The following is a 26,483-nucleotide window of genomic DNA, read 5'->3' as shown; positions in this document are numbered from 1 at the left end:
ATCTGCCGCAGATTAATGGACGGATGAGAGGGGAGTCGGCCTCACCCTCGGAGCTCCTTCAAGCTGCGGCCATCTTGCCTGGCAGCTAGCCACGCCCCCTCGTTGTGCTAATTTTAAATTGGACAAACAGTGCCCCATGTGGCAGTCTGTCATAAATGCTGGTGTTAACAATTAAGTGCCGGTGCTGAGCACCGGAAACCACCGGCTCAAATTAGACATTAGTTCTGGCACATGTTGGAACCCGCTGGAGGCTGGAACAACTGTGGAGCTGTGCTTCGGGTGTAAAGTAAGGAGTCCTTCAAGAAATGTATTTCCATTACGCCTTCCACATGATTATCAGCAGTGTCCTGAAGCATCCTACTGGACTCCATTTGTAATATGGATGGATCTTTCATATATGGAACACCTCTGGTATGGCATATATCTAGTTATTGCAAATTATGTCCCCACGTAATGTGCCTTAAGACAAGGAGGTTCATTCTGCTCTACTCCGCCAGGTGTAAAACTCAAAAAGCGTTAATTAACAGAGGAGCCCTTACTCGCACCTTCAACCCGTGAAAGTATAGGTGAATTACTGGTTTTAAAAATGGATTGGACCACGTCACCGCCAACCACTCTACTGTTTGCTATTTTAGATGTTATTTGCTTCTGTTAGATAACATTAAGGTTGTGTGACTGACTTTGGATTTTCGTGTCTTTTTTGGTTTCTTCAATCTTCCCACATTCAAACATTAAGTTTGAAGCACAATGGCTGATGAAAATGCTTAAAAGTCTATTTCCACCCACAGTGTCACCATTTCTCTAGGGAAAATCCAAATCTCTTTAACATCCCTTGGACAGCTTTACTCTGAAATAGGCCATAGAGTGGGGTCCTGAACCAAGAGTTTTGTGCTGCAAATATTTGCCATGGTTCCACCCTTTGCTGACAGAATGATAGCCAGCCTGGTCAAGGTGCCTGCTGCAGGGATTCCACTGGAGTTAAGCTCTCTGATGCATGTATCTTGTGAGCATGCTTGATTTGTCAATGTGGTATTCTGTCTGTCTCACCCTCTTCCTTGTCTCTTGTCCATCCACAGTGCCCTGTGTATGACTTGGACCACAGCGTGGAATTCAACGGGGTGTATCAGTCGATGACCAAGAAGGCCGCCATCACGATCCGGGTGAGCGCAGTCCAGGGACCATTCGTGGAAGAGACTGAAGTTACTATTATAGGGGGCTGTGGGAAAGTGGGGGTGCATGCAATAGTGGCAGGGTTAAAATGAATGTTACAGTTTGGTGGATTATGGATAATGGGTTAAACTTATCATTATATCTTGTAGAAAAAATCTATACCTAATTGCGAGTTCTTCGATCGAAGCACCATGAGAAGAGAGAAACAAAGGGGAGACACACTTATAGGAAGTACGGAAAGTAGTGAGCATAGTGGGGAAAGTAAAAGTGAAGAGGATGTAATGAAGAAAAATGAGGAATGATTGTTTTGGTGGGAAAAGTGACATGATATACAGTCTGGGTAGTATTATGGTGGGGTAGGACGGGGCAGGAGTTGGCAACAAACAGGAGTGTATGCCCTGTCCCCATCGCTTAATGATAGCCAGTCTGTTTCTTGGCTTGAATCCAAGCCGTGGGACTGACTGCTGAAGATCAGAGTGTGTGCTGTCTTCAGGGTTCTCAAAGTGTAGATGACGGGACTGGGGTTAAGTTCGAGTTTGATATTCACTGTGGGACCCTATTATAGGTTCTAGTGGTTTCTTCCCTCACTTCAAATCCACTGGTCCCCATATGTTGCATAAGGATTGATGTCCTATATCTGAGATGTTCCCATCAGCATGACACTGGTCGAGTATTAAAACTGAGGGTGCTTTTACGTGGGGCTGTACCAGGGCCTGGGCAGGTTCTTTCAATGTGACAGTGGCTGCTTCATGGGAAAGCAGAATGTGCATAGTACGTGTGTCTTCACTTGGGCAGATTCCCATCAGTGCGATGACAATTGGGCAATGCCCTTTTAGGTCTCGCCTGACCCAGCGCATGCGCTGGTCTGGCGAGACTTATTGAGAGGGCTCCAAAAAGTGCTACCAGGCCAGCCTAGAGCTACAGTGCATGTGCGTGGGCGCGCGTGCCGCGCTTGACCGCGATTACTTAAACTTTCGCGGCCGCACGGCCGCTTGGCATAGCCAATAGGTCTCGCTTTTGGTACCTTATAAGTATTTAGTTATGCAACTGTTGCATGGCTAAACACTTATAAGGTCCCAAAGGTGAGACCTATTGGCTATGCCAATGCTTGTTGCCTTTGTGTGCACTTTCCCAGGAGCCGGGAAAGGATTTTTTGCAGCCTAGATGGAGTGAGAATTTGCTGATTTTCAGTGGGCCACATTATCAGCTTGTCTGGCTGGCATTTCTTCTCACTGCTGATGCTGCCGCTTACCCCAAAATTGGCCGATATTCCATCCCTGTGAGAGCATAATAAAAGTAACTAAGCTGCTGTTTGACAACACTAATTGCTCCCATGTTGTTCTAGAAAACTGTCTTGTACTCATGTTTGTGGGAGAAAGTGAAGCTCAGTTCCAGTACTCCTGACTTGACACAGACATCATAAAGTTGCTTGAGGCTTCCTTTCTCTTCCTGCGTCGTCTGCCTTTCATGCCTTCAATGATTTATTCTTTCTTTTCTGGTATTGCCACTGTAGAGCATCTGTCTCCCCTACCTCTTGCTTTATCACTTTTATTTTTATTTTATCCTTTTTATTTCAGAGGTCGGATTTCCCTAGCGGGCAGTTCTATGTGGTGTTCGTGATCAAGCCTGAGGACTATGCATGCGGAGGATCGGTGCCTGTCGCCCGCCAAGGTAAGACATACAACATTTGCCTCCAACCATGTTCTCATCCTTATCCAAGCATCACATGAAGGGTATATCATTCCTACTTTCTCAGTTCATGAATTAAATCAACACCCAAACATATCTCAAGGCATTCACTACCCTTCTCTGTTTCACTGAGACATAGATTTCCCCATAATTTTAGACTGATCTCATAGGAAAGTCAGCAACTGAAAGAAACTTTTACAATGAGCTTCTATGAGGTGGGTAAAATCATGTACCAGTCTAGCCACAAACAACTGAGATTATTCGATTGCAGTTTCCCGCTTCTGCAAAATCACAAAGTTATGCTGAAGGAGAAACCTTCCTCCCCTCATGTCAGCAGCTGATTGTGCTGTGTGTGTGAGATCCTCCCTGTTCCTGGAACAGCCTAGAACACACCAATCAACCTTGAAAGTTTAAGACCAAGCCTGGAGGCTAGTACAAACAACAGTTAGAGGCAGATTATCACCATCGAACTAAGAAACAAATCTGATGAACCATGACCCCTTTAGGCAAAGAACCCAATCTGTTCACCGGCCAGAACATCAATGAGGCAATATCTAATTAATTTGCAGGCCCTCTACTAAGCAGCCCCATCCCTCCTTCTAACCCTCTTTCTAGGCTAGCATATCCACGTCAGTCATTTAAAACTGGTTTAATCAGCACCAATTTTGCAGCCAAATATTCACTAGAAATCCATAAGATGCCTGAAGAGGAATGCCTTTTCTTAGCAATAAGTGAAGCATTGTTCACTGATGATTCCCCAACACTCTAAGTGAGATAAGCTTCAATTTAGCCATAATCTGTCTAGAGTCCCTAAAATGATCAGAGGTATCAGTCTTCGATTATCCTTCTTCCGAGTGCCTAATTGCTTGATTGTCTACTTGTGCCGCCTTCTCTTTCATCATTGTGTTGCTGTACCACACATCGTGTGTCATAGCCATGGCTTACCTACTCAGTAGCTGTTAAACAAAATTCTACAGAGGATCAATTTTTACCTTTAAGTAGAAATCCCAGGTAAAAAGCAGGCACCGGTGGTCATTGACAACCTGGAAGCACCATGATTCCCCTAAAGGATCGCAACTCTAACTCATACAGCACGTCATGTGGCGCACTTGGTATTCACTTGCTTCTCTTGAGATCTTTGAGACAATCGTCGCCTCGAACTCTGGGTCTGATCGCTTGTTGTCGATAACTCTTCCAATAGGTATGTTGTAAGGAAGGTCTCTCTGAGCAAGTTCCAGAAAGCTTTTACCAACCTTTGTATGTTCCACCGGTCACATCTGACCCAGAGAGCCTCCATGAAACACTACATGCCAATATCACCAAAACCCTTCCCTCAGTATCACCACCATGATCTAAACAAACGTAAGACTAGAAGACAAGATTACCCAAAAATAGTTTGATATGAATCTGGCCACACTAAAAGCACCCAAACCAAACTAAAACGCTACTTATGAACCTGGTCAAACAGATACAGTAGTCCTGTAAAATATCAGGGTGACCAGTGACCAATTATGCAAAAAGTCACTTACCTTCTTTAAAGGCAAGATCCATAAGATTCAGGCAAATAAACTCCACAAACTAGAACCATCTCCAATCTGCCCGGTCGGCCCATCATACATCAGTATAATCTTCTTGACAATTGCTCAATATCAAAAGGTCAAGGAACCTGGAAAAACCTAATCTTCTAATGTACCATTTGACTGCTTGTGCTCTATTTAAAACAAGCTATTATTATTATTTGGAGGACTTGCAAGAAGCAATAACGTCCTTGGTTCTCTGCAGGTCCCCTGGGCTAGAAGGTCCACTGGTGGAATTTTTTCAGTCGTATGCGACTTCATTGCTTCCCTGTCTGCTGGAAGCCGTCCGGGATGCCAAGGATGCTGGAGTGTTGCCACCGTATACGCGAGAGGTACAGATCATCATGCTCCACAAGGCCAGTAAAGATACATCAGATCCGGGCTCCTATCGCCCCCCTGTCCATGTTGGGTGTAGATATCAAGATACTGGCCAAGGTTTTGGCCATGCAGTTGGGCCGTGTGGTGACACACCTGGTCCATGAAGACCAATGTGGGTTTACACCGCGTAGGGGGGACGCACATGAATTTGAGGCGTCTCTCTCATGTGCTGCACTCTGCGGATGGTAGCGATGTGCAGGCGGTAGTGATCACCTTGGACATCGAGAAAGCTTTTGATACCCTGTGCTAGGACTACCTCTGGGAGGTTTTGAGGAGGATGAGACTGGGCCGGGAGTTCATCTCCTGGGTCCGGCTGCTATACTTTCAGCCAGTGGCCTGAGTTCGTAGTGGGGACATGATCTCCAAGATTATCCCCATTGAGAGGGGCACGAGGCAGGGGTGCCCCTTATCCCCGCACCTTTTTGCCGTGGCAAGAGAGCTGCTGGCCCTCCAGCTGCAGCGTGATATGGCCCGGTGGAGCATCTTGGTGGGAGGCACACTCATATTGTCTCCTTGTATGCGGATAATGCATTGATATACATCACAGACCTCTTTTTGAGGAGTTTCGGGACTCCACATCAATTGCCAGAAATCAGTCATCTTACTGCTGGCTTGGCTGGTCATGACGGCTGCTTTGGATCACCCAGCAACGGAATTTCAGGGGAATGCAACCGCTTTCGGTATCTGAGCATGCAGGTGGCACACACTGCTGAATCTAATAACAACTTGAATATGGGGGTGGTCATTCCTGGACTAGAGATTTCCATTTTCCTCTGTAATCGCCTCCCCCTGTCTATTATGACTAGCCCTGAAGAAGATGGTCCTGCTCCGGCGTTGCCTGTATGCCCTCCAGAATTCCTTCTGTTGTATCTCTCGTGCCTTTTTCACCACCCTGAATAGTTTGCTGATATATCTGATGTGGGCTGTGTAGGAGAGTAGGATCTGCACTTGTGTTGCCCCCACTTTTTTTCTGATGTATACACTGGTTTCTGGCTATAGCCTGGCTGGGTCCCTGCTAATCAGGGCCCCAGTCTAACTGATCTCTCTAAACAACTTGGTGTGCATATTAGATGCACTAGTGATTGGATACTGTGGTACCTTATGAGCCCCTAGTATATGTTACCTTAGGTACCTAGGGCATTGGTACTTCACAGGCCTACCAGGGGCTGCAGCATGTATTATGCCACCCCTGGGAAGCATTCACAATCTGACACCACAGGCCTGCTACTGCAGTCTGTGTGAGGTAGTGTTAGCACTCCTCACTGAGGTATAGGTTCCTATATCTCACCATACACACACATATACACCTATCAGTCACCCCTATGGTAGGCCCTATCAATCCCAAGGGCAGGGTGCTTGGTTTACTATGTGAGGGGGTGCTTCTGCCTGAGCAGGGCCCCTCTGCAGCTGGCAGAGTCTATTCTCTGCTGCTGTTTGTGGATGCGGTTAAACCATATACTCTTAAGTGCATTATAACCTTCGCGGTAAATGCTAACTTTGGAATGACTGCATCAAAACATGTCGTGTTTGGTGTCAAGCAACTTGTAATCCTACCCCCACACCAGTAACTGGTGTGGGAGTAGGATCCCACCCTTCTAGAGGGGACGACATGTACACACTGTACTAACCGGTAGAAATCTTCTAAGGCCCTGGAATCACAAAATGGATGCCACCAGCACAGACACCGGGCTGCCCTCCTGCTGCTGACCGAAACTCGCAGTGGAGGGAGCCCAACAAAAGGTTTCCTGTCACAGGGAGGTGTCACCACCTCCCAGACAGGATTTTGTGTATTGGAGCTGGGTGGGTGAACTCTTAGAGTGCTTTGAAGTCCTGCACTGGGGGAGCAGTAGGCTCCTCTGTGCATATGCCAGCTCAAACCGGTTCAGGGGCTGCCTGCCCCTGTCCTGGCGCGAAACTGGACAAAGGGAAGTGGCTGTAACCACCCACTACCCTGGCCCTCCTAGAGGAGTGGCCATAGAGCTAGTCCCTCCCATCTTTTCACTATAAGATACCAAAGCTTGCCAATGCAACTTAGATTACACCTGGACGATGCTCTACGAAGAAGAATCCTGGCCCTTCAACGTTCTACTATCTCTAGAAGACCAAAGGATCTCCCTTGGAGTCAAGGAGTGACTCCCCTGCTTGGCAGGCACCAAAACTACTGAACTACGGTTGCAAACTTTACCGCTCCCGCCGGAACCTGAAGTCCCTGCGTACCCTGAAGTGGATTTCCTGACCTCTCGTTGGCCATTTTGAGTCCCCAGCGAAGCTGTGGCATCTGGACCCCACGAGTGACGAGGAACAGCAATACCAGGGAACCGTGCACTGATTTCGAGTGCAAGCCCTAAACTACGTCCAACGAAGTTGTGCTTTGGACCACTTGTTGTCCAAGTCCTGAGCAGGTCTAGTACCGAATTTCAGCGACCTACCCCATCCCGAGTGACCGTGGGCTGTTGGTGAACTTTTCCTGCAAAGGCGTCTTTGCAGTTGCTTGCCCGTTGGCTAGCAGCCCTCCAGAAGACTTTCACATCCACTTCAAGGGTTCGCCTGGTTGCTTTGGGCCTGCCCTCACTTACCCTTGCTAGGTAAGTCCATCGGACCTTGCTGGTCTAATCCACCGACAATCTTCCATCCACACCAGACTTGCAGTTGCCAAGGTTTGTTAACTCCAATCTGAGTGCCGACACCGCCAACAGCTGCAGACGTTGTGGGAACTCCGGAATCCAGCTGCTGGTCTTCATCGATCCCTCCTGGACCTCGTGAGCGAAGAGACAAAATGATATCAGCAACCTGAAGAGACGCGACAGCTGTGGTCATCTATCCTGCTGGCCACCGGTCACTGGCAAGTGACTTTGAACTCTGTCCCCTCAATTTCTAGGTCTCCTGCAACTCCAATCCATCATCGGATTCAAGCGGACACTTCTCTCGACGACACAAGCAGCAAGACTTCCCCGATCTCCATTGAAAACAGCATCGCGACCCGACACCAAAGGACACCTACGCACCCGGCTTCCCTGGGTGAGGTAACTCTGGCATTACGGTGCCCAAGTGTGCATTGGCTATCGAAGTACTTACCCTGTAAGTTGTTTGCTTGTTGTCCACTCCGAAGTGCCCTAGAACTGTAAATTACAAACCGCGACATTTTGCCATTGAAACCAATGAGAATCCCGCGTGTGTGTTTAGACACTGCACGCGTCTCCTGTGGGCTGATTACTTACCTGCTAACACTGCAGAATTGAAGCCCCAGCGATTCCCAAGGCCCTAGGCCTCTTACTTTTGCTATTCGAGTTTGTTAACCCACTATTTTAGTATATGGTCTGGTACGCCCCTAGGGCTACAGCCATATTTCAGACCCTCCAGGATTTCGCGATTTGCAAAATAATCGCGAAATCGGCACTTTTGTAAAAAGGCCGCGCTTTTTACAAAAGTGCCCGCGAAATCGGGGCTGGGCGGCAGAAAGCTTTCAGAAGAGGAGATTCCTGCAATTAGTTTACAGCAACAATGTGCAGGCAGCAAGGGGGGCCTGTTTTTTACTGTCACCTTCTGCTGCCTCCAATATAAAGGTTAAGTTAAGGGGCCATCGGGCGGCTCCTTTTGATCGTATATCAAAAGGAGTAATGTTGTTATTAGTTGAGCCCAAACAGCTGTTCTGTGGCATTTCGACATTTAGCCATGGTCACCTTTTGCTCAATTGAAAACTCTTCTGTAAATCGATTAAAGCATGATTTATTTACTAAAAACCACAAAAGTCTTCATAATTATGCAGCAGTAAGCATTTCCCACTGTGTTTAGTATTCCTTTTGTATAGCATTCTTTTCTTTTGGAGAACTGCTGTTGTGAGCGCTGCCTATCAAAGAGCAAGTGAACCAATGTCCACACTTAGCAGGCGTTGAGTAGTGTTATTTCACCGAAAATATGCTAATCATATGAACGATTAAACCATAATTCAAAATATTTTAATTCCTTGATCTTCGTATATAAAACGTTTTTGGATGGTGTTTGGTCAAGCAATGTGCAGTATGACGCACAATCTATTTCATTTAGAAGATGCCGCTTTCACCTTTACGAGGAAAGTAGTTTATTATATAATGTGGTTGTGTGACATTACCATGTAATAAACACACAAACCAATAACAGGTCCAGTCAGAGTCATAAAATCCTTTAGCTCAGTCCTGGCTAGCTGTGCACGTGGCCTGGAACCTCACTTAAATACAAATACAAAGAACGGAGGGGAAAGAACTTAGCAAACAAATACTCTCAGACACTTTACACATGCCTATTTGAAAGTGGAATGCTATGCTAAAACAGTTTTCTTTGATTTAAGACTGAAAAGGAATGAGTTAGAGTAAAAAAAAAGTGCCGCACTAATGCCGCTAAATTTCAAGTTTTGTGCCGCTAAATTTACATTTTTGTGCCGCTAAATTTACGAATCTATGCCGCAATATCCTGGGGGGTCTGATATTTGTGCCTAATTTATTGAGAACTGTTGATCTTTTGAATGTTTACCTGACTCTAATCTCATAAAGAGATTAGTAGAGTATATTTAGAAATAAATACATATATATTTGATATATATACCTGTGTGGTGTCTTTTCATTTGGTAATTCAAGGGATTATAAGGTAAAACAAGCTGCTTTACATTCCTCGGAGACTTAGCCTGAAGGCTGCTCTCCACAGCTACCACTAGGATAGCTTTCTTTAAAGGTTGTCTTCAAACCTATCTACCAAGAGTCAAATTGGACTGGTGCAAGGTGGCCACTATAACTAGTGACCAGCATATGCCAAGCCAACTTCTCACAGGCTGGTAAGCAGAGCTGGGTGAAACTAGAGGTGTTGAAACTGGATACAGAGACTTGTGGTATGGGCCTTTAGACCTCCGTCTTCATTACTTTTCTAGCTTGCTACAGTATGCAGCGCAATAGTGTGCTGAAGGCCCGAAGACCAAGAAGGCTCTGTTAGCGGACTGGGGTGAGGAGGCTGATCTTCCAAGCTGTTTGATGTTGGGTTTACAGGCCCTGGCCGATTACCTAGTCATAGTTTGGCAGTTTGCGGGAGTTTGGGAGTGTGCGGTTACCTCGGTCCTCCGCCGGGCCCCATATGCACGGCTACTCCCTCTCCCCAATGCATGGTTTCCACAGCATTCAGGCTGTAATGGATCTTACAAGATGGTATGAGGGGGATGTCTGGTGGCTGGGATCTCTATCTCAATCAGACATTCCTTACATTTGCAGATGCGAGGGAGTGTTATCAGATGCCCCCTTGCCAATTTCTGCAATATGCGAAGATCTCTTGTACTGTCCACAAGTTATGGTGTCCTTTCTAGGCGAGCCGGAGGAACCACACACTTTCAAACTCATACTTGATTCTGGCTCCTTTAAACGGCTGATGTCACTTCTCTATAAAGCCCTGAAAGCGGATCGTAGGGTTGACGTGGCTGAGATTCAGAGTAGGTGGCTAGCGGACTTGCTGTCCCCTATACCAACAGCGAATGGAGATGGGCCTTTGCCCAGGTCCAGGAGGTGTCTAGCAGCGCTTGCTTTAAGTTCACGCAATTTTATTACCTGCATTGTACTTACCTGATGCCCCTCAGCAGCTTTCTCGTTTTAATGCCTCGTGTTCCCTGATGTGCCCCCGCTGTGGACAGGAGCCAGCAACGTTCCTGCACATGACTTGGAAATGTTTGTGGCTGTGAGATTTCTGGCCAGGTGTGTTGTGGGCGCTGTGGGAGGTCACAGGACTCCAGGACGAGGCGTCGGTTAAACATTGTCTACTAGGGGCTCTTCCCACCCTGAACGCTGAGATGAAAATGAGATATAGGTTCACACTCTTGGGGTTTGTCTTGGCTAAACGCCGTATTGCAATTCACTGGACGCGTCCTGTGCCTCCTGGGCTGGAATTTTGGAGGGCGGGGCATACATGAGTGGGGTGCAGCCAAGAAGCACCAATGGCACTTTGTTCGCACTGATGAGGGTGCAGAACGTGACCTGGAGATCTGGGGAGATGTGCTGGAGAGCTTGATGTCTGGGGGCTATGGGAGGGGGGATGCCCACACCCTCCACCTCATCCGTGCTGACACCTGATTGTCTGCCTTAGATATAGCTTAGCTATGCAGTAGGGGATGTATGCCTGAGTCTTCCGGCGCCTGGGGATGGCTGTGCCCCTCGTGAGGGCCTAGGGGACCTACTTGTATGGAAAGGAATGCCCCTGCTCCTTCCCTCTTTCAAGACCTGGCCGTCTTGGGGCTGCAGCGGATGAGCTGGGCGCTGTGCACCTCCAGACCCTTCGTGTTCTCTCTTCTAGGTGCCCCCGACCAGTGCCTGGAGCGTTCTGTCTTCCTCTGGCTTGCCTGGGTGCTTGGGCACTGCTCCTTCTTTGATTTCTATTCATTGTGTGGGTCATTCGCGAGTGTTTGCACCACTCGCCGCTCTGTTGCTGCCACAGTTGTTGTTTTTTGTTTTTGTTCTTATTATATATATGTGAATAATAGTTGTGCCCCTCAGGCTGGGGTTGTGCTGTAGGCTAACATGGTGATTGTGCCCTGTCTTTACTGCCACTACAGTGTGTGTGCCAGCAGTAATGCTTGGTGCTTCTATACAAATTATTTTACATGCATTTTGGACTGGCTGCTGCTGTACGCCTTTTCTCACTGCTCTGCCCCAGTGGACAGATGTCAAATGCAGCATGCTGTGCATACTTTTTGAAATAAAAACCAAGTTTAAAAAAATAAGCTATTATTAATTGACTGAGAAGTCAATACTCTTGCTTTGAGAAAGGAACAGCTGGAATAATAGGCCCTTGTTAGGACCAGCCATTAAACCCTTGGGTGTTTGTTTAGCAGCATCCATTAGGCGCTGTGTGTGTTTACTCATGGTGTTTGAACACACCGGCTGTTTGCACTGGGCCATTAACGCGCCTGCACTGTGATCCCTGCTGTACTTCCGGCCCAGTGTAAACAGCTTCCGCCGACTCTGCCTGACGTTGAACCTGCCTGTCCACGGCTTCCTGAGCTTGACGTGTCTAAATTACTGATTCGATGTTCTTGTTGTGTTTGGCTGCACTGCACGTTAGATAATGTGACAACGCCTTTTTACAGGTTAACAACCTTTCTGCTGGTTTAACAGTATGCCAGATCTGTTGTCAGCACAACACACAGGTAGAGGCTCTGGGTCAGCCCCCTTTAACCATTGGCTGGTTTGGACACGCCCTTCAGGCATTGGCCCACTGTGTTCCTGCCATGTGTGTGCTTCAGCCCATGGCCTTTGACAGCTGTTTACATCTGTCCTGTGTAGATTGTGCATCATTGAGAAGGACACACAAAGCCTCAGGGGCACAGGACCTGCACATACAGATGGGGTGCCAGCTGCACTCATTGCTGTCATCTGCCATGGCAGCTGCTTTCGATGCTGCCTCCACCCCCGCTGGTGGCCCCACAGACCCTTTCAGCAGGGGCCCACAGAGCTCTGCCAATGGCTGCGCCAGGCAGAGCTAACCCTCCCCAGAGCTGGCACAAGCAGGGCCCAGGTACTTCTCCCTCTTCCAGAGAGAGCCACAAGTGCAGGCCGGAGCCCTGTGTAAGGCTGCCCGGGGGGGGGGGGGGTTGCGCAGCGGCCCGCCCCTTTGAGGGCGGCCGCCTTAGTGCCACAGGAAGGCACAGGGGTGGGAGGTCGTGTCCCTGGGATAGACCAAGGGAGACCCCAGCAGATAGCTGCTTCCGGCGGGGAGGAGCCAGGGGGGTTACTCAGACTGTACCCCCTCTCCTCTGACAGTGCGCTCCTGCTAGAAGGCTTCTCGCTGGGCTTCACCATCCCTTATGTAGGTCCCCTGTCCGCTCGCGATGCGGAAAACCTCAGATCTGCCAGGGTTCTCCCACAGGTCTTAAATGAAAAAGTTCAGAAGGAACTGAGGCTGGGACGGGTGGCGGGTCCTTTCAGGGAGCCCCCGTTAGATAACTTTGTAGTCTCCCCCCTTGGCTTGGTCCCTAAAAAAGAACCAGGGTCTTTCAGACTGATTCACCACTTGTCTTATCCAGAAGGGAGCTCAGTAAACCACGGCCTTCAGGAGGGGTCATGCTTTGTGTCTTATTGTACATTGGATGTCGCACTTGACCTGGTAAGGAGGGCTGGCAAAGGAGCATGGTTAGCGAAGGCCGACATTGAGTCGGCCTTTCGGTTACTACCAGTGCACCCCAGCAGCCAACACCTGCTGGGTTTCAAGGTGGACGGCATGTACTACTTTGACAAGTGCATGCCCATGGGGTGCGCGGTTTCCTGTGCCTTCTTCGAGGCCTTCAGCTCCTTCCTTCAATGGGCCTTCCAGCACACCTACAGCTTTTCTGGGGTTTCCCATTACTTAGATGACTTCTTATTCATCGGGAGGGATGGCACTCAGGAATGCAGGGCAGCCCTCGCGGATTTTCAGGCTCTGATGCATCACCTTGGCGTTCCCTTAGCCCCTAAGAAAACGGAGGGTCCGGCACAGGTTCTCTCTTTCTTAGGTATTGAGTTGGACACAGTGGCGGGGGAGGCCAGGCTGCCAGCCGACAAGGTGCGGGACCTGAGAGATCAGATTAGCCAAGTGGTAGGGAAGGAGAAGGTTTCCTTGGCAGCCATTCAGAGCCTTCTGGGGAAGCTAAACTTTGCTGCCAGAGTCATCCCCGCGGGCAGGGCATTTGCGAGAAGGATAGCTAGAGCTACGGCCTCGGTGAGTAGGAAGCACCACATGGTTAAATTGAACAAGGGGATGCGTGAAGACCTTATCATGTGGGCAGACTTCCTAGTCAACTTTAATGGGGCAGTCATCTGGCGCGACCCCTGGGCTAACAGCCGGGAGCTGGCCCTCTTCTCTGATGCGTCTGGCCGGGAAGGGTTCGGAGTGATTTTGGACAAGGAGTGGTGTGCAGAGAGGTGGCCGAACGCCTGGCACAAGAAAAAGGTCACGTCCAAGATCACCGTCCTGGAACTCTTCCCAATTGTGGTAGCTTTTCATCTCTGGCCCAGGGCCCTGTCCGCTAAACGTGTGCTTTTTTGGTCAGACAACCTGGCGGTGGTGCAGGCCATCAACTCCCAGTCTGCCAGCTGCCCCCTAGTCCTGTGCCTACTGCGAGAGCTTGTCAGGGCCTGCCTATTTAACAATGTAGAGTGCAGGGCCAGGCACATTCAAGGGATTTCTAATGTTGCCGCTGACTCTTTGTCTCATTTCCAGTGGCACCGCTTCCGGGAGGCCTGGCCGAGCGCACGTCAAGAGGGGACTCCTTTCCCGCCGCACTTGTGGCGGCTGCTGAAGTGGGACCACGGATGAGGGAGCTGGGAGAGCGGTCCTTAGCCCCCAGAACTGCGAAGCGCTACGGGAGCTGTGTCACTCTTTTCTGTGCAATTACAGGGGGCTGGGAGGAGGATCAGGTGGCCCTGGAACTTAGAGTCCAACAATTCTTGCTGTGGGCCAGAGGGGAGGGCAAAACACATTCCTGGATAACGGGTCACCTCGCTGCCATCAGCCACCACGCCAAACTTAGGGGTCAGTCTGATCCCACCAAGGCCTTTGTGATCAAAGCAGCCTTGCGAGGGTGGGCCAAACTGGTTCCACGATCCCCTGATCCCAGGTCCCCCATTAGTTTCTCACTTCTACAAGGGATGTTAGACTGTCTGGGTAGGGTCACCCACTCAGGGTACGAAGCTACACTGTTCTCGGCCTGTTTTTCCCTAGCCTTCTTTGGCGCCTTTAGGATCGGGGAACTAGTGGCTCGCTCAAAATCTGACTCCTCGGGGGTGGCTTTGAACGTAAAAGACGTAGAACTGGAGCCGGGGTGCCTGAAAATAGTCATGAGACAGTCCAAAACTGACCAGCTAGGGCGGGGGAGGTTATTTGTGCTACACAGCTTGGGGGATGAGAGATATTGCCCGGTAGCTTGGGTCAGAACCTACCTGCCGCTTCGCCCGCGGGGGGCGGGTTACCTGCTGGTGCATCCGGATGGCCTCCCGGTCACTAGATTTCAAGTGGACCACATCCTCAAGGCCTGCCTAAGGCTGTCTGGCCATGAGGTTAGGGACAAAAAATTCAGCAGCCATTCGTTCCGCATAGGTGCTGCCACCACAGCGTTCCTGGCAGGACTGCCCGCAGAAGGTATCATGAAGGTGGGGCGCTGGCAATCGCATTGCTTCAAGCGATACATTCGGCCCTAGGAGTGGCCGTGGGGGCAGTGGGACACATTGGTTGGGCTGTCTATTTGGGACCTACAATCCTTTCAGGCCCCCCCCTTTCGCTGGCTCCTGATTGACGTATACCTTGACTGTAGATGTGCTGATGTTTTGCTGATGTTTTCCGCTTAATAAACATATACTCAAAACCAATTTTCTCTTTATTAGGTATGAAGGTGTGGGTAATTGGTCACTCAATTATTGCAAGACTGACACATTGGGCGGAGGCAAGAGAGTGGCAGAATGGCTTTGCCAACACGGACATCACGTGGTTGGGTATCTCAGGCTTGCGCTGGTGCGATCTGTTACGGAAAGTGAAGCAGAGACTCCGGGGAGGGTGGCTCCCGCCCAACCTCTTGGTGGTTCACCTGGGGGGGAATGACCTCACATCACTAGGAAGGAGAGCTTTGCTACAAGACATGAGGGATACTTTCTGCAAGTTGAGCGTGTTGTTGGGGCCGTGTGAACTGTGGTGGTCTGAGATGACACCACGCGCGATTTGGCATGGTGCTCGCTCAGGCGACGCCATCGAGGTGTCTAGAAGAAAAGTTAACAGCGCCATGCGCAAGTTCACTGAGCAAAGAGGCTTTGGCTTCATCAGGCATGGCCTTCTGCACGCCAAATCAACGGGATGTCTGAAAGGCGATGGGGTTCACCTCTCGGATCTAGGCATGGAGTTGTTTTTACTGGATCTAGGGGAAGCACTGGCAGCTGCGGGTTGCGAATAATAGGGGACTTTGGTGGGGGGCCCTGGTAGTGACGGTGGCCACTCCCAAGGCTGTGGAGGAGTTACAGGGCGATCCAGGGTCTGCACATACCAAGGGGTATAGCATGCAGCAGCACCGCGTGGTGCTAAGCCAGGATACCCAGGGATGTTTAGCGTGTCCACTGGAAGACCGACGGCGCCCCGCTATCCGACAGGCGGTTGTGGGTCTGAGCAACCGGGGGCTGCCATGTATGCTCCGCCCACCCATCACGGGGGGGCGTGTGAAGCAAGTGGACTGGTGGTCCACGGGTGGGAGGGGGGGACCCTCCCAACATTAGGTATACACCAATTGGCGTTGCCATGGTGACTCTAGGCTTATCAGACGGGCAGGCGGCATAGGGGCTGGCCTGCCCTGGGATCGCCCGTAAGATAACCCACCATGTTTGCATATTGCTTATGCTAATAAACCTGCAGCAATATTTCTCCACTTACATTCAGTGTCGTGTGTTTTTATTTATGTACTTATGTGTGTTGTGATAACTGTTGCCGATATTGGCACTATGTAAGGCTGCCCGGGGGGGGGGGGGGTTGCGCAGCGGCCCGCCCCTTTGAGGGCGGCCGCCTTAGTGCCACAGGAAGGCACAGGGGTGGGAGGTCGTGTCCCTGGGATAGACCAAGGGAGACCCCAGCAGATAGCTGCTTCCGGCGGGGAGGAGCCAGGGGGGTACATATTCTGTCTCCGCCCCCTCCTCGCCCTCTTGTCCGCTCGTTCGCCTTGCCCGCCCATCCGCTTACCCGGCGTCCGGAGGGACAAAGGGGGGGCCAGGTTTTCTAACAATTTTCACTTTGTGTTGCAGGAGGAGTTACAGGGCGATCCAGGGTCTGCACATACCAAGGGGTATAGCATGCAGCAGCACCGCGTGGTGCTAAGCCAGGATTTAGCGTGTCCACTGGAAGACCGACGGCGCCCCGCTATCCGACAGGCGGTTGTGGGTCTGAGCAACCGGGGGCTGCCATGTATGCTCCGCCCACCCATCACGGGGGGGCGTGTGAAGCAAGTGGACTGGTGGTCCACGGGTGGGAGGGGGGGACCCTCCCAACATTAGGTATACACCAATTGGCGTTGCCATGGTGACTCTAGGCTTATCAGACGGGCAGGCGGCATAGGGGCTGGCCTGCCCTGGGATCGCCCGTAAGATAACCCACCATGTTTGCATATTGCTTATGCTAATAAACCTGCAGCAATATTTCTCCACTTACATTCAGTGTCGTGTGTTTTTATTTATGTACTTATGTGTGTTGTGATAACTGTTGCCGATATTGGCACTATTCCCCTCCTGCATCCACCGGAGCCCGGGATGCACACCCTGACATTGATACAATGCTTCCGTCATTGGCGACGCCAACATTATGAGCAGGTGCAGCACCGAACCTGGGATTGCACAGAGCCTGGGGCGCGTGCACTCAAAACCTTGTCGAAGAGGTTGGTACCTGCCTGCCTGTCTGGAGCATAGTTGGTTACGCTGTGGTGCAGCTGCGCCACATAACAGTGACCTCGTAGGTGACGGCAACTTCTCGACTCATGGACTACCAAGGAATGTAAACAAGAAGCAGATCTCCCAAGTGACACCAGCAGGATTTTCTAGATGCGGACCTTGAATATCACCTAAGCGAGAATGGCGTCCGAATTCCCATGTTCGCTAACTCATCCACCTATACAATTGGGAAACATCCTTCACCCCGCAGTCACCACAACGACCTGTCTTTACAATGCAGTCATTCCCCGACTGTGACGTTACCAAGTGTTACTTTAACCCGCAAGTCGTTACAACAACTTGCTTTAGGGGGCACGTTGATCTGCTCTGCTCAGTCTTTTTACCAGGAAATGGAAATTTGCACGTATTGCCTTCTGTGTGAGAGGGAAACCTGGTTTGCTACTGCCATACTGATGTGAGGGGAAAAAAAGCTTGCATTGTTGTTGCGCAATTTGTACCTGTCCTGTGATGAGAAAACCTTGTGCTGATGCTGCCCCGGCAGGTGCTTTCCTTTGAAGTTGGGAAGCTGCACTGTTTCTGCCCAAGGTGTAATGAGATGTGTGTTGCACTTACCTGTGTGAGAGAATCTTCTGATATCCCTTCTGCTACTGCCACTCATCGGGGCATATTATCAAGGAAACGCGCTGAATATTGCATTTCCCGCTTAGCGCGATTCTGTTTAACGCCGCATATCGCCGGATTTAATCGCCGGGATATCGCATTATTATCAAGGCATATCTCCACAGTGAATAAATCCTGCGATAGCGGCTTGAAACAGAATCACGCTAAGCAGGAAATGCGATATTTAGCGCGTTTCCTTGATGATATGCCCCGTTGCCTCAGCCATACAATCCACCTGCCATTAAAAGTATGGCTAAGTCAGTTTCTGACCAGGCATTACAAACCTGCGATAATCGCGGTTAGCGCGGTTTATTTTATCGCATCGCGGGTTTGCTTGAGGCTTGATGATATTGCGCTGCCGTGTCAGTGCAGATTTCAAGGGAGAAATGTAAGGGAATGCCTACTTTGCATTTCATTAGCGATATTCATCCCTGACATGAAAAGTGGAGTTTAAAGGGCTTCTCACTCAAGGACACACGCTTTAGCGTGCCCTTGTTGATACTGCGATCGAATTATCGCCGCTTTTCGGCCGAAAACGGCCGCCAAAGCGGCGATAATTCTCTTGATAATATGCCCCGTCCTTAACTTATTTGTGCTATGGAAGATTGCACTGCTGGTGTCCATGTTATACATTTATTGTGTTGTGAAGATTGTGTTGTGAAGATAGGTACGAAACTTTCCATTACACATAAGAACAAACGGTTTACATTGAAAATGCTTGTTTTAATGCTTGATGTGGGTACAAGAGTGGTTTCACCCATGGAACAAGCAGTTTTTTAAATGGAAATGGTTTTCAGTATCCCAGAAGTCAGGGGTTAAGTGTGCCAGTAGGTGCTGGTGGGCGCCACTGGCACTTATAGTTAGAAACCGCAATTCTTTTGGGCTACCTTGCAGGAGACTATCCCGCCATTATCCATTACAAGCTGGTCATCATGGCCGGCTGATAAACATCCCAAATGGGCCACTGGGCCGGCTGCCTGTCCTTACAAGGTCTCAGCCCGCCCAAGCTCAGGCACTGCTTCGTGCGACACAGTGACGATGACTCTGAATGGGGACATCATGTCAGCCGTACACGGTGCTCCGACTACACACTACATTCCAAACGGCCCATGCTGTGCGCTCTGCATGGCTATGTTTACAGGCAAGCAGTAGCGCACTTCCAGGGTGGTAGCGAGCTCTCGGAGCCTGGTTGCAGCCAACCAAGCACTGCTCACTTGGTGTACGACTGCCCTCCCCGCAGAGACATTTTAAGGCTTGGACAAAGTGGGCAATTGCCTAGAGCCCCCACCATCCAAGGGGCACCCTGGGAAAGGGAACCTTCTCTCTAGATCATTTTTGTGTAATTTTGTATCTTAATCTCTAAAATTGAATTAAATATTGTTAGGCAACATAGGACATAAATTAGCAAGAATGAGTATTAAAATTCATCCTTGTCCATATACTACTGCCCACTTCTGCTGCCCCCCAACTCCTGCTGCACACTTCGTCTGTGGTGCCCTCCATTGCAGCAGACGGCTTGAGCCCCCAGAGATGGTGCCGACCAGGACAGGCTGAGCAGCACTGTTGCCGCATGAATCGTCTCTATAAATTGGAACCAGGTAGCAGAATGTGCTATAAGAAGGGCTGTAAGCCAGACATCTGTGCTTGGCTTATGTTCTCCATATAACCATGTGTGGGTAGTATACACAGAGAAGCTACAGAATAACATAGTACTTTCAGAAGAGTTTTTAATAATTATATTTACTGTGAGTGGTGCATGTACAGCCGGAAGTAAACATTCTGCCCCACACCACCCTTCAACAGTAAGACTTGACTGTTCTCCACCCACTGAATGTTCAAGTCTAAAGAGGAGGTATTTTGCAGTTCACTGAGCACACAGTAGTACTTTGTTTCTATTGTTCAAGGACAACGGCAACGTTTTTTACAAAAAAATGCTTAGCTGTCCTTAAGTCACATAGGCCCTGCAGAACTAGTCTGACACAACGTCTCGTCTCTCGGACAGTTTAGTCATTTGCCCTGAAGCTGCTTTAACATGTATCATGATGTATGATCGGATGGAGCCTAGGACCAATGTCAGGGCTGGATGCAATCAGAAGCACTGGATCTCACTGATGGCACAGGGTGCCTGCCTCTGACTGAGACTCATTACCGTGGCCCACTTCTGATGCCCACAGAGAGGCAGCCAGTGCACCTGTGGCGGACCCATTGTGGTGCCCTGCAGGCTTGGTGTGTGAGTTTGTCCAAGCAATGACTCTTTCTGACCCGTGACTGAGCTCTCCTGTACTTTCTGGATGGGCTAAGAGTCCTACACTAGTGAGAGCCCTCAGTCTGAGGCCATGGACCATACTGAATGTTGACAAACTCTCCATTCGTTTTCCAGACTCAATGCCGATTGTGCACCCTACACTGGAGAGGGCATCATTAGGGGTATTTAATAGCTAGACCTGTACATATCTTGACTACTTTATCCTTATCAAAGTGACATAGATCAACAGCTCTCCGAAAGGAGACCCTGGTTGTACTATGCCTTGCTGTGAAAACAGTGCCTAAAGAGGAAACCTGAATGTAAATGGCAGATGCATTACAGTGTAAGACCTGCTGCCAAGCATGATTAGCATTGGAAATACAAGGACATACAAATGCCTTATTGTTGGACTTGGCCTTCTCTGCAGGCTCACTCCCAAACTCTTTGCCTTCAACTTTCCTGTTTTCTGAACCAGTTTTGTTGGCTTTTAGGACTCTATGTACTTTACCACAGCTAACCAGTGCTAAAGTGCATGTGCTCTCTCCTCTAAACATGGAAAATTGGCTTACACCAAATTGTCAGATTTAATTTACTTGTAAGTCCTTTGTAAAGTGATACTACATGTACCCAGGGCCAAGAAATTAAAAGCTACTTAGTGTGCCACCCACCTACGTAGCCATACAAAAAGTGTCTCAGGCCTGCCAATGCAGCCTGATTGCAGTTTTAAATTTCAATGTCTACCTTTTTAATATATATGAATCGCCCCTAAGGTAGGCACTAAACACCCTATAAGGCAGGTTACAGTGTATTTAAAAAGTTGGACATGTACATTAAAGTTTTACATGTCCCGGTAGTGAGAAACTCTTCAATTTATTGTTCAGTGCTGCATGGCATACCTCTCCCATAGGATAATATTGGATTATCTTATTAGATTTAATAAGTAATAGCCTTTGATTTGGAGCAGGTAGGAATGTCATAATGATACTCAAATGAGTTGTAATTTAAAACCCTGCTTAACTGTAAAGTTGGATTATAAGTCACAATTCTGAAAATGCCACTTTTAGAAAGTTGGTATTTTCTTGTCCTAGCCATTTGGTGCCTACAGCCTGTTCCCTGGGTCACATGGCTGGGTGTTGTTGGCATTTGGCCTTTGTGTATTTCTCCTAGACAGTGAGATAAAAGCGTAACTTGGTGTTGGCAGGATGGGAGGGGCAGAGCTGTTCAGTGTTCCACTTACATTTTAAAGGGGCTACCTCCAGCACACTCCCAAAGAACTTGGCACCAGTGTGTTGTCACCCTAGATTACTTGGAGCCTGGGCAGGGGAAGGAAGAACATTTCCAGAATCAGATTTAGTCTAGAAGTTTCACCCCTTTCAAAGGCTAGTGTCAGGTATACATTTTACCTGACACTTCAGTACATTCCTGGTCCTGTGGGAGGAAATTAAACTGAAGAGTTACATTTATGTTTATATTGATTCCATAAGACTCATTATTTATATTTTCTCCCATTTCCAAGTGTCATATTTACAAACAGCAGACATCTTGCTCCCAGTTGCCTGTAGACACGGTGCTAAGTTTAGAACAGAAAATACAGCCATTTGTTTAAATAGGAGGAATTTAAAGTGAAGAAAAATGCTTCATAAGACATTAAGACATAATTGTCTTGATTGAAAACATTAAAACTTAACATAGAAAAATGTATCATCACTTTAAATATCTCCCATTTAAAAAAATTACAGCATTTTCAGTTATAAATCTGGCAAGTGTCTACTGGCCACTGGGAGTAAGAGGCCTGCTGTTTGTAAATGCAATACTTTGAAATGGGAAAAAATTGAAAGGAAGAGTTACATTAATCATTAAGGTAACTTTTCATTAGATTTTTTCCCACTTAAAGGCAATCAGAAACATCATTTTGTTCTCACCTCCAATATTGAGTTGATATAAGAGTTAAATTCCTCGGTGCTTCAGATATTCACCTGTGTGCCCCAGCCTGGGTCATAAATCTGACTGAGCACTGCTTATTATCAGGCTCTGCTATCTGCAGCCTGATGATAATAATGTACAGTAAACACAGCCTTCCCTTAACTTTAAAAGGAAAATGTGACCCTGTGCTTATATAAAATTTAACCCAAGGTTGTGAGCTACTCTGAAGGTGTCTTCTACTGTCTCACGCCCACCACATACTCAACTTTTCATTTCAAACCAGCCACTTCTGACACTGCTTTTAAATATATCTTGGTTGCAGTGGATTCTTACACTTGATTCCTTTGGGTTTGGCCGCAACACAGTGCTGACGCTCAAACTGTTATAAAAGATGTGTGTGTCTTTGTGGGGACATTTGCCTGTGGCACCTTCCATTCTGACTTAGATCCGGCTTTTGCCTCTAAGGCTTACCGAGATGCGATGAAAACTCGGGGGGTGCAGATGCAATTCTCGTCTCCATATCAGCCTGAAGGCAATTCTGTTGTGGAGCAGGTGAACCGTGACTTAAATCAATCTTTAACAGCGAGGGTATTAGGTGCCGGTTGACTCATTTGTATGGAGTTCAACGTGCACTTAATAATCTCCCTAGAAGATCTCTCCCCATACGAATTGCTCTTTGGCATTAAAATGTTTGTGCCAGACCTTGATGGTCTAGACGTTGTGGCGGCTGCCGCAACGTTTGACGTAGATAACCATTGTGCTAGGTTACAGGATCTACAAAAGACTCTTGACGGACTGGCGAAAGACTCTTTGCCCTCATCCATAGATGCAATGGTGCTGATTCCCATTACAGGCTGGCTTCCTAAAGTTGGAGTTGGAATCCCCATAGATGCAGTGGTGCTGATTCCCTTTACAGGCTGGCTTCCTAAAGTTGGAGATCTGGTCTGAGAGAAAGTAGAAAACAAACAAATTTGTCCCCTCATACCGTGCACCAGTCCCAGTCTTTGGTTAGAAGGGAACCCGTACTGTGATTTAACTGCTGCCTGGTCGCAAAGAAAATAGATTTATTTCCATTGAACATGTCAAGTTACACCATATGGCCGATACTCAATAGTATGCCTACAAGCATCCCAGACGGGATGTTTCATTGCGTCCGATGGTTACTGTCTTAACGATTACTCCTCAACAACAGGAAGGGGAGATGGAGTCTTCAATTGATTTGTCGCCTGTTTCCCCCTCAACGTTTACCACTGTGACAAATGAGTAAGCCTCCCCACCAGTCGAGATTATAGTTGACATTCCTGAAAGTACAATTCATTCACCTTCCAATGAAAAACAACCCCCATTATTTTGTCGAGGTTCCATTGGTTACTATATGGACCAAGATAACTTTTCTTCTGATACATCTTCATCGTCTTCCTCTGACTCAGTGCCCCCAACGCGGATTTGTGTTTTCATCTCCTGGTTTAACCCCTTCGCTGCTGCGGACATTCCGCTGCAGCGCTGGGGGGGGGCAGGGGGGCAGCGCGGTGGGCCTGTGCTCATGACGGAGCCGCTCCGTCATGAGCCACAGTTGAGCTGTGCTCATGACGGAACGGTTCCGTCATGACTCCGCCCATTTGCGTTGTCCCCTCGCACAGGCGGGGAAACAGCGCCGCGCAGGCGGAGCGGCCGCCAACAGGATTGTCATGACGGAACCGTTCCGTCATGAGCACACGCCAACCGTGGCTCATGACGGAACGGTTCCGTCATGAGCAGGGAAGGGGTTAAAAGAGCTTACCTTGTTCGCCCTTGGACAGTCATCTGGATGGTGCTTACGATGGTGTTCCTCTCCATGTGGAATGGTTTTGTGACTTTTTTTCTTATTGCTACATGGCCATTACTTACCTGAACAATCTGCTATAGACTTGGTGGGCGGAGTTCTGGCCCCACACACGTAGTCTCATAAAATCAAAAGGGATCAAGCCATAGTTATTATTTCAGCATTCCCAATTGTTCATGATATTGTTTGGGATAAAGTACCATTCGATGTCTATGGTCCTACGGAAACACTTGCAAATTCCATACGTACTCCGAGTTTCTTTGGGTGATGTTATTTTGCCTGGAGTACACTCCGATGACTCGATATTAACGCTGTTTACTCACTATTTTTGGACTTAAAATAGTATTGTGCGTTTGAAACTGAAGATTTGTATTTAAATTCAGTAAATTATGCTGATTTATTCTGTTATCAACATTATGGCCATCATTTCTTATACATATCTAACACTCTGAGGCCACACTTCAATTATACAGAATGGGAACATTGCCCAACACCTTCTCAGGGAAGTTCACTGACTCAGAAAAGTAAATTTGTATATTTTTCTGGTTAGGATCTTACTGACCCAAAATCATATTTTTTCAAATTGGCATCGCCTACATGCACAAAATTCATGCTGACCCATACTAATTGGTCTCTTCTTCAACTTCATAACCAACTTGTCTTTACAAGGTTATGATTATTGGAGGGACATAATTGATTTAAAATCAATATGGGGTACCAAAGATTGGCAGGTGCAAAGCACTGAATCATTACATCGTGCGTGTTTAATTCTGTCACAGCTGTTATTTTTGAATGAGTCCGTTCAACAAACTACATGTTTTGGTTTGGCCACTGCTAAAAATGTGACTGCTCCTTAAATTACGTCTTTGGCTGCTTATGACACATGGCAGACGCATACCAACTTTACAATTGAAGAAGTGACTGGAATGGTTCAAAATGACACTATTAACTCCTCCAATATTGAACCTTTAGGTTGGTTAGTGTGGCTCATTAATACCAATGCTTGTCAGTTACGCTTTTCTAATGCCTCTAGAGGGTTTATGCTCATTAGACCTGATCCTCGTTTTGTCATACAGTTACTACATATTCAGTAGGTAAATTGTGTCAACAATGGTTAGAACTTTCCACACTGCCATCTGTGAAACATCATCTTTCTCGCTTGTCAGGTGACATCAGACTGGCTGATTTCCTTTTAGGTCCGAAATCCCCTCGTACTAAACGTTTTGCATATGCTGCATATAATGAATTTTTTAAACTGTCCCAGATTGAAGCTGTAGTACGCAAGTTGGTCAAGATAATTTGGAAAAAGTTCTTGCCGTGGTTGATAACAGTATTAACATTTTGTCTTCTCTTATATATACTTTAGATAATATCATATCATCTGTAATTGACATTGTTCAAAATGAAGTGTCTGTATTGTATCATGGTTAAAATCAATTGTGTTCTGTAATGCAATTTGGTTGGGCATTGCAAACGCTGAAAAGTGGGAAAGTGCTGTGGGATTATTTGAATGCTTTCGCACTCTTTACCATTTAACTTGACAGATAAACAGAAGCTTATGTCAATGAAGGATGCAACATACATAATGTTACACATTGATAAACTAGAACAGTTGCCATTCTCAATAGCAGAAACTGAGTCTGCTGTGTGGTTAATACATGGGGTTGTTTCATTGCCCATCTCACTGTTTCAGTTCACAGCATGCATGAAACATTATCCGGTAGGTAGATATGAACCCCTTGGAAGTAGCTTTATTCATGAATTATGGTCCTTGCCTTTTGCGTTCCGTTGTAAACGGGCAGATAAGGAAGTCTTCCTTACAGGGGAGGATTGTGATTCCACGGTAGGACAATCCCTAGTCTGTAAACAATTGAAACTACACGGTGCTTGTAGCATTTCGGCCCCTAATTTGGCTTGTTTTTTAAAATAGACACCAGTCCTGGCTATTATTCCCACATTGGCTTTCTAACGGCAGTTATCCTATTCTAAATAACCACAACTGCTGCCGCTTACAGGCAGGCATCCCGTATATAGTAATAGTTTCACAACGTGTTACATATTGCAGCAATGTCCTCTTTCTACCCCCACACGGGATTGTTGATAGTTCACTGTGGCCTTCCATTCCAACTTTGAAAACAGAATTCAATAAGCTAAGCAGACTCAAAGTGTTATTGTTTCAACAAGAAGTCCCTTTCACATCAGCATGTGAGTCCTTTGAATTGCAGGTGGCGAGAACATCCCAATACATCACACGCTGCCCTGGATTATGAACTGTTCACGGGCTCTTTGATGGCCCATGACCAGGACTGTTCCGTGGGTAGGCGCTTTGTGTATGAGTCTACATTTGGAGCTTCAGCAGGCTTGTGCACAGCGCCTCCTGGATCAGAGTTTCATCGATTTTGACGCAGGTTGCCATGGAATGCTCCTGGCAGCTTCTGGATATGAGGAGCATGTCTGCTTGTTTGAATTACTTAATTGGCTGGCATACCTTTTTACAATGGAAGGTTCTGATGGCCTGTTGGAACTAAAGGCATTCCACTTTTCCTGTAATATTTTTGATTCCGGAGAGCCATTGTAAATGAGACCAGGGAAACGCCATGAGGGCCTTGGTTCTCTATACTCGT

At 47.8% G+C, this 26,483-nt stretch overlaps 1 protein-coding gene across 2 annotated transcripts in view; it reads left to right on the top strand.

Annotated features, from left to right (window-relative positions):
* The window catches only part of SIDT1 (SID1 transmembrane family member 1), a 588,249-nt gene that overhangs the window by 395,868 nt on the left and 165,898 nt on the right, over positions 1–26,483 (top strand). For both annotated transcript variants that reach the window (XM_085621093.1, XM_085621092.1), the window contains exons 6-7: positions 1,077–1,160; positions 2,748–2,841. In XM_085621093.1, the coding sequence (XP_085477219.1) occupies positions 1,077–1,160; positions 2,748–2,841 (178 nt within the window). The remainder of the gene's footprint in view (positions 1–1,076; positions 1,161–2,747; positions 2,842–26,483) is intronic.

Source organism: Triturus cristatus, chromosome 8 (assembly GCF_964204655.1).
Source record: "Triturus cristatus chromosome 8, aTriCri1.1, whole genome shotgun sequence".
In the NCBI taxonomy this organism is placed as follows: Eukaryota; Metazoa; Chordata; class Amphibia; order Caudata; family Salamandridae; genus Triturus; species Triturus cristatus.
The sequence above is the reverse complement of the archived record's forward strand: the minus strand, read 5'-3'. Positions and strand labels throughout refer to the sequence as shown.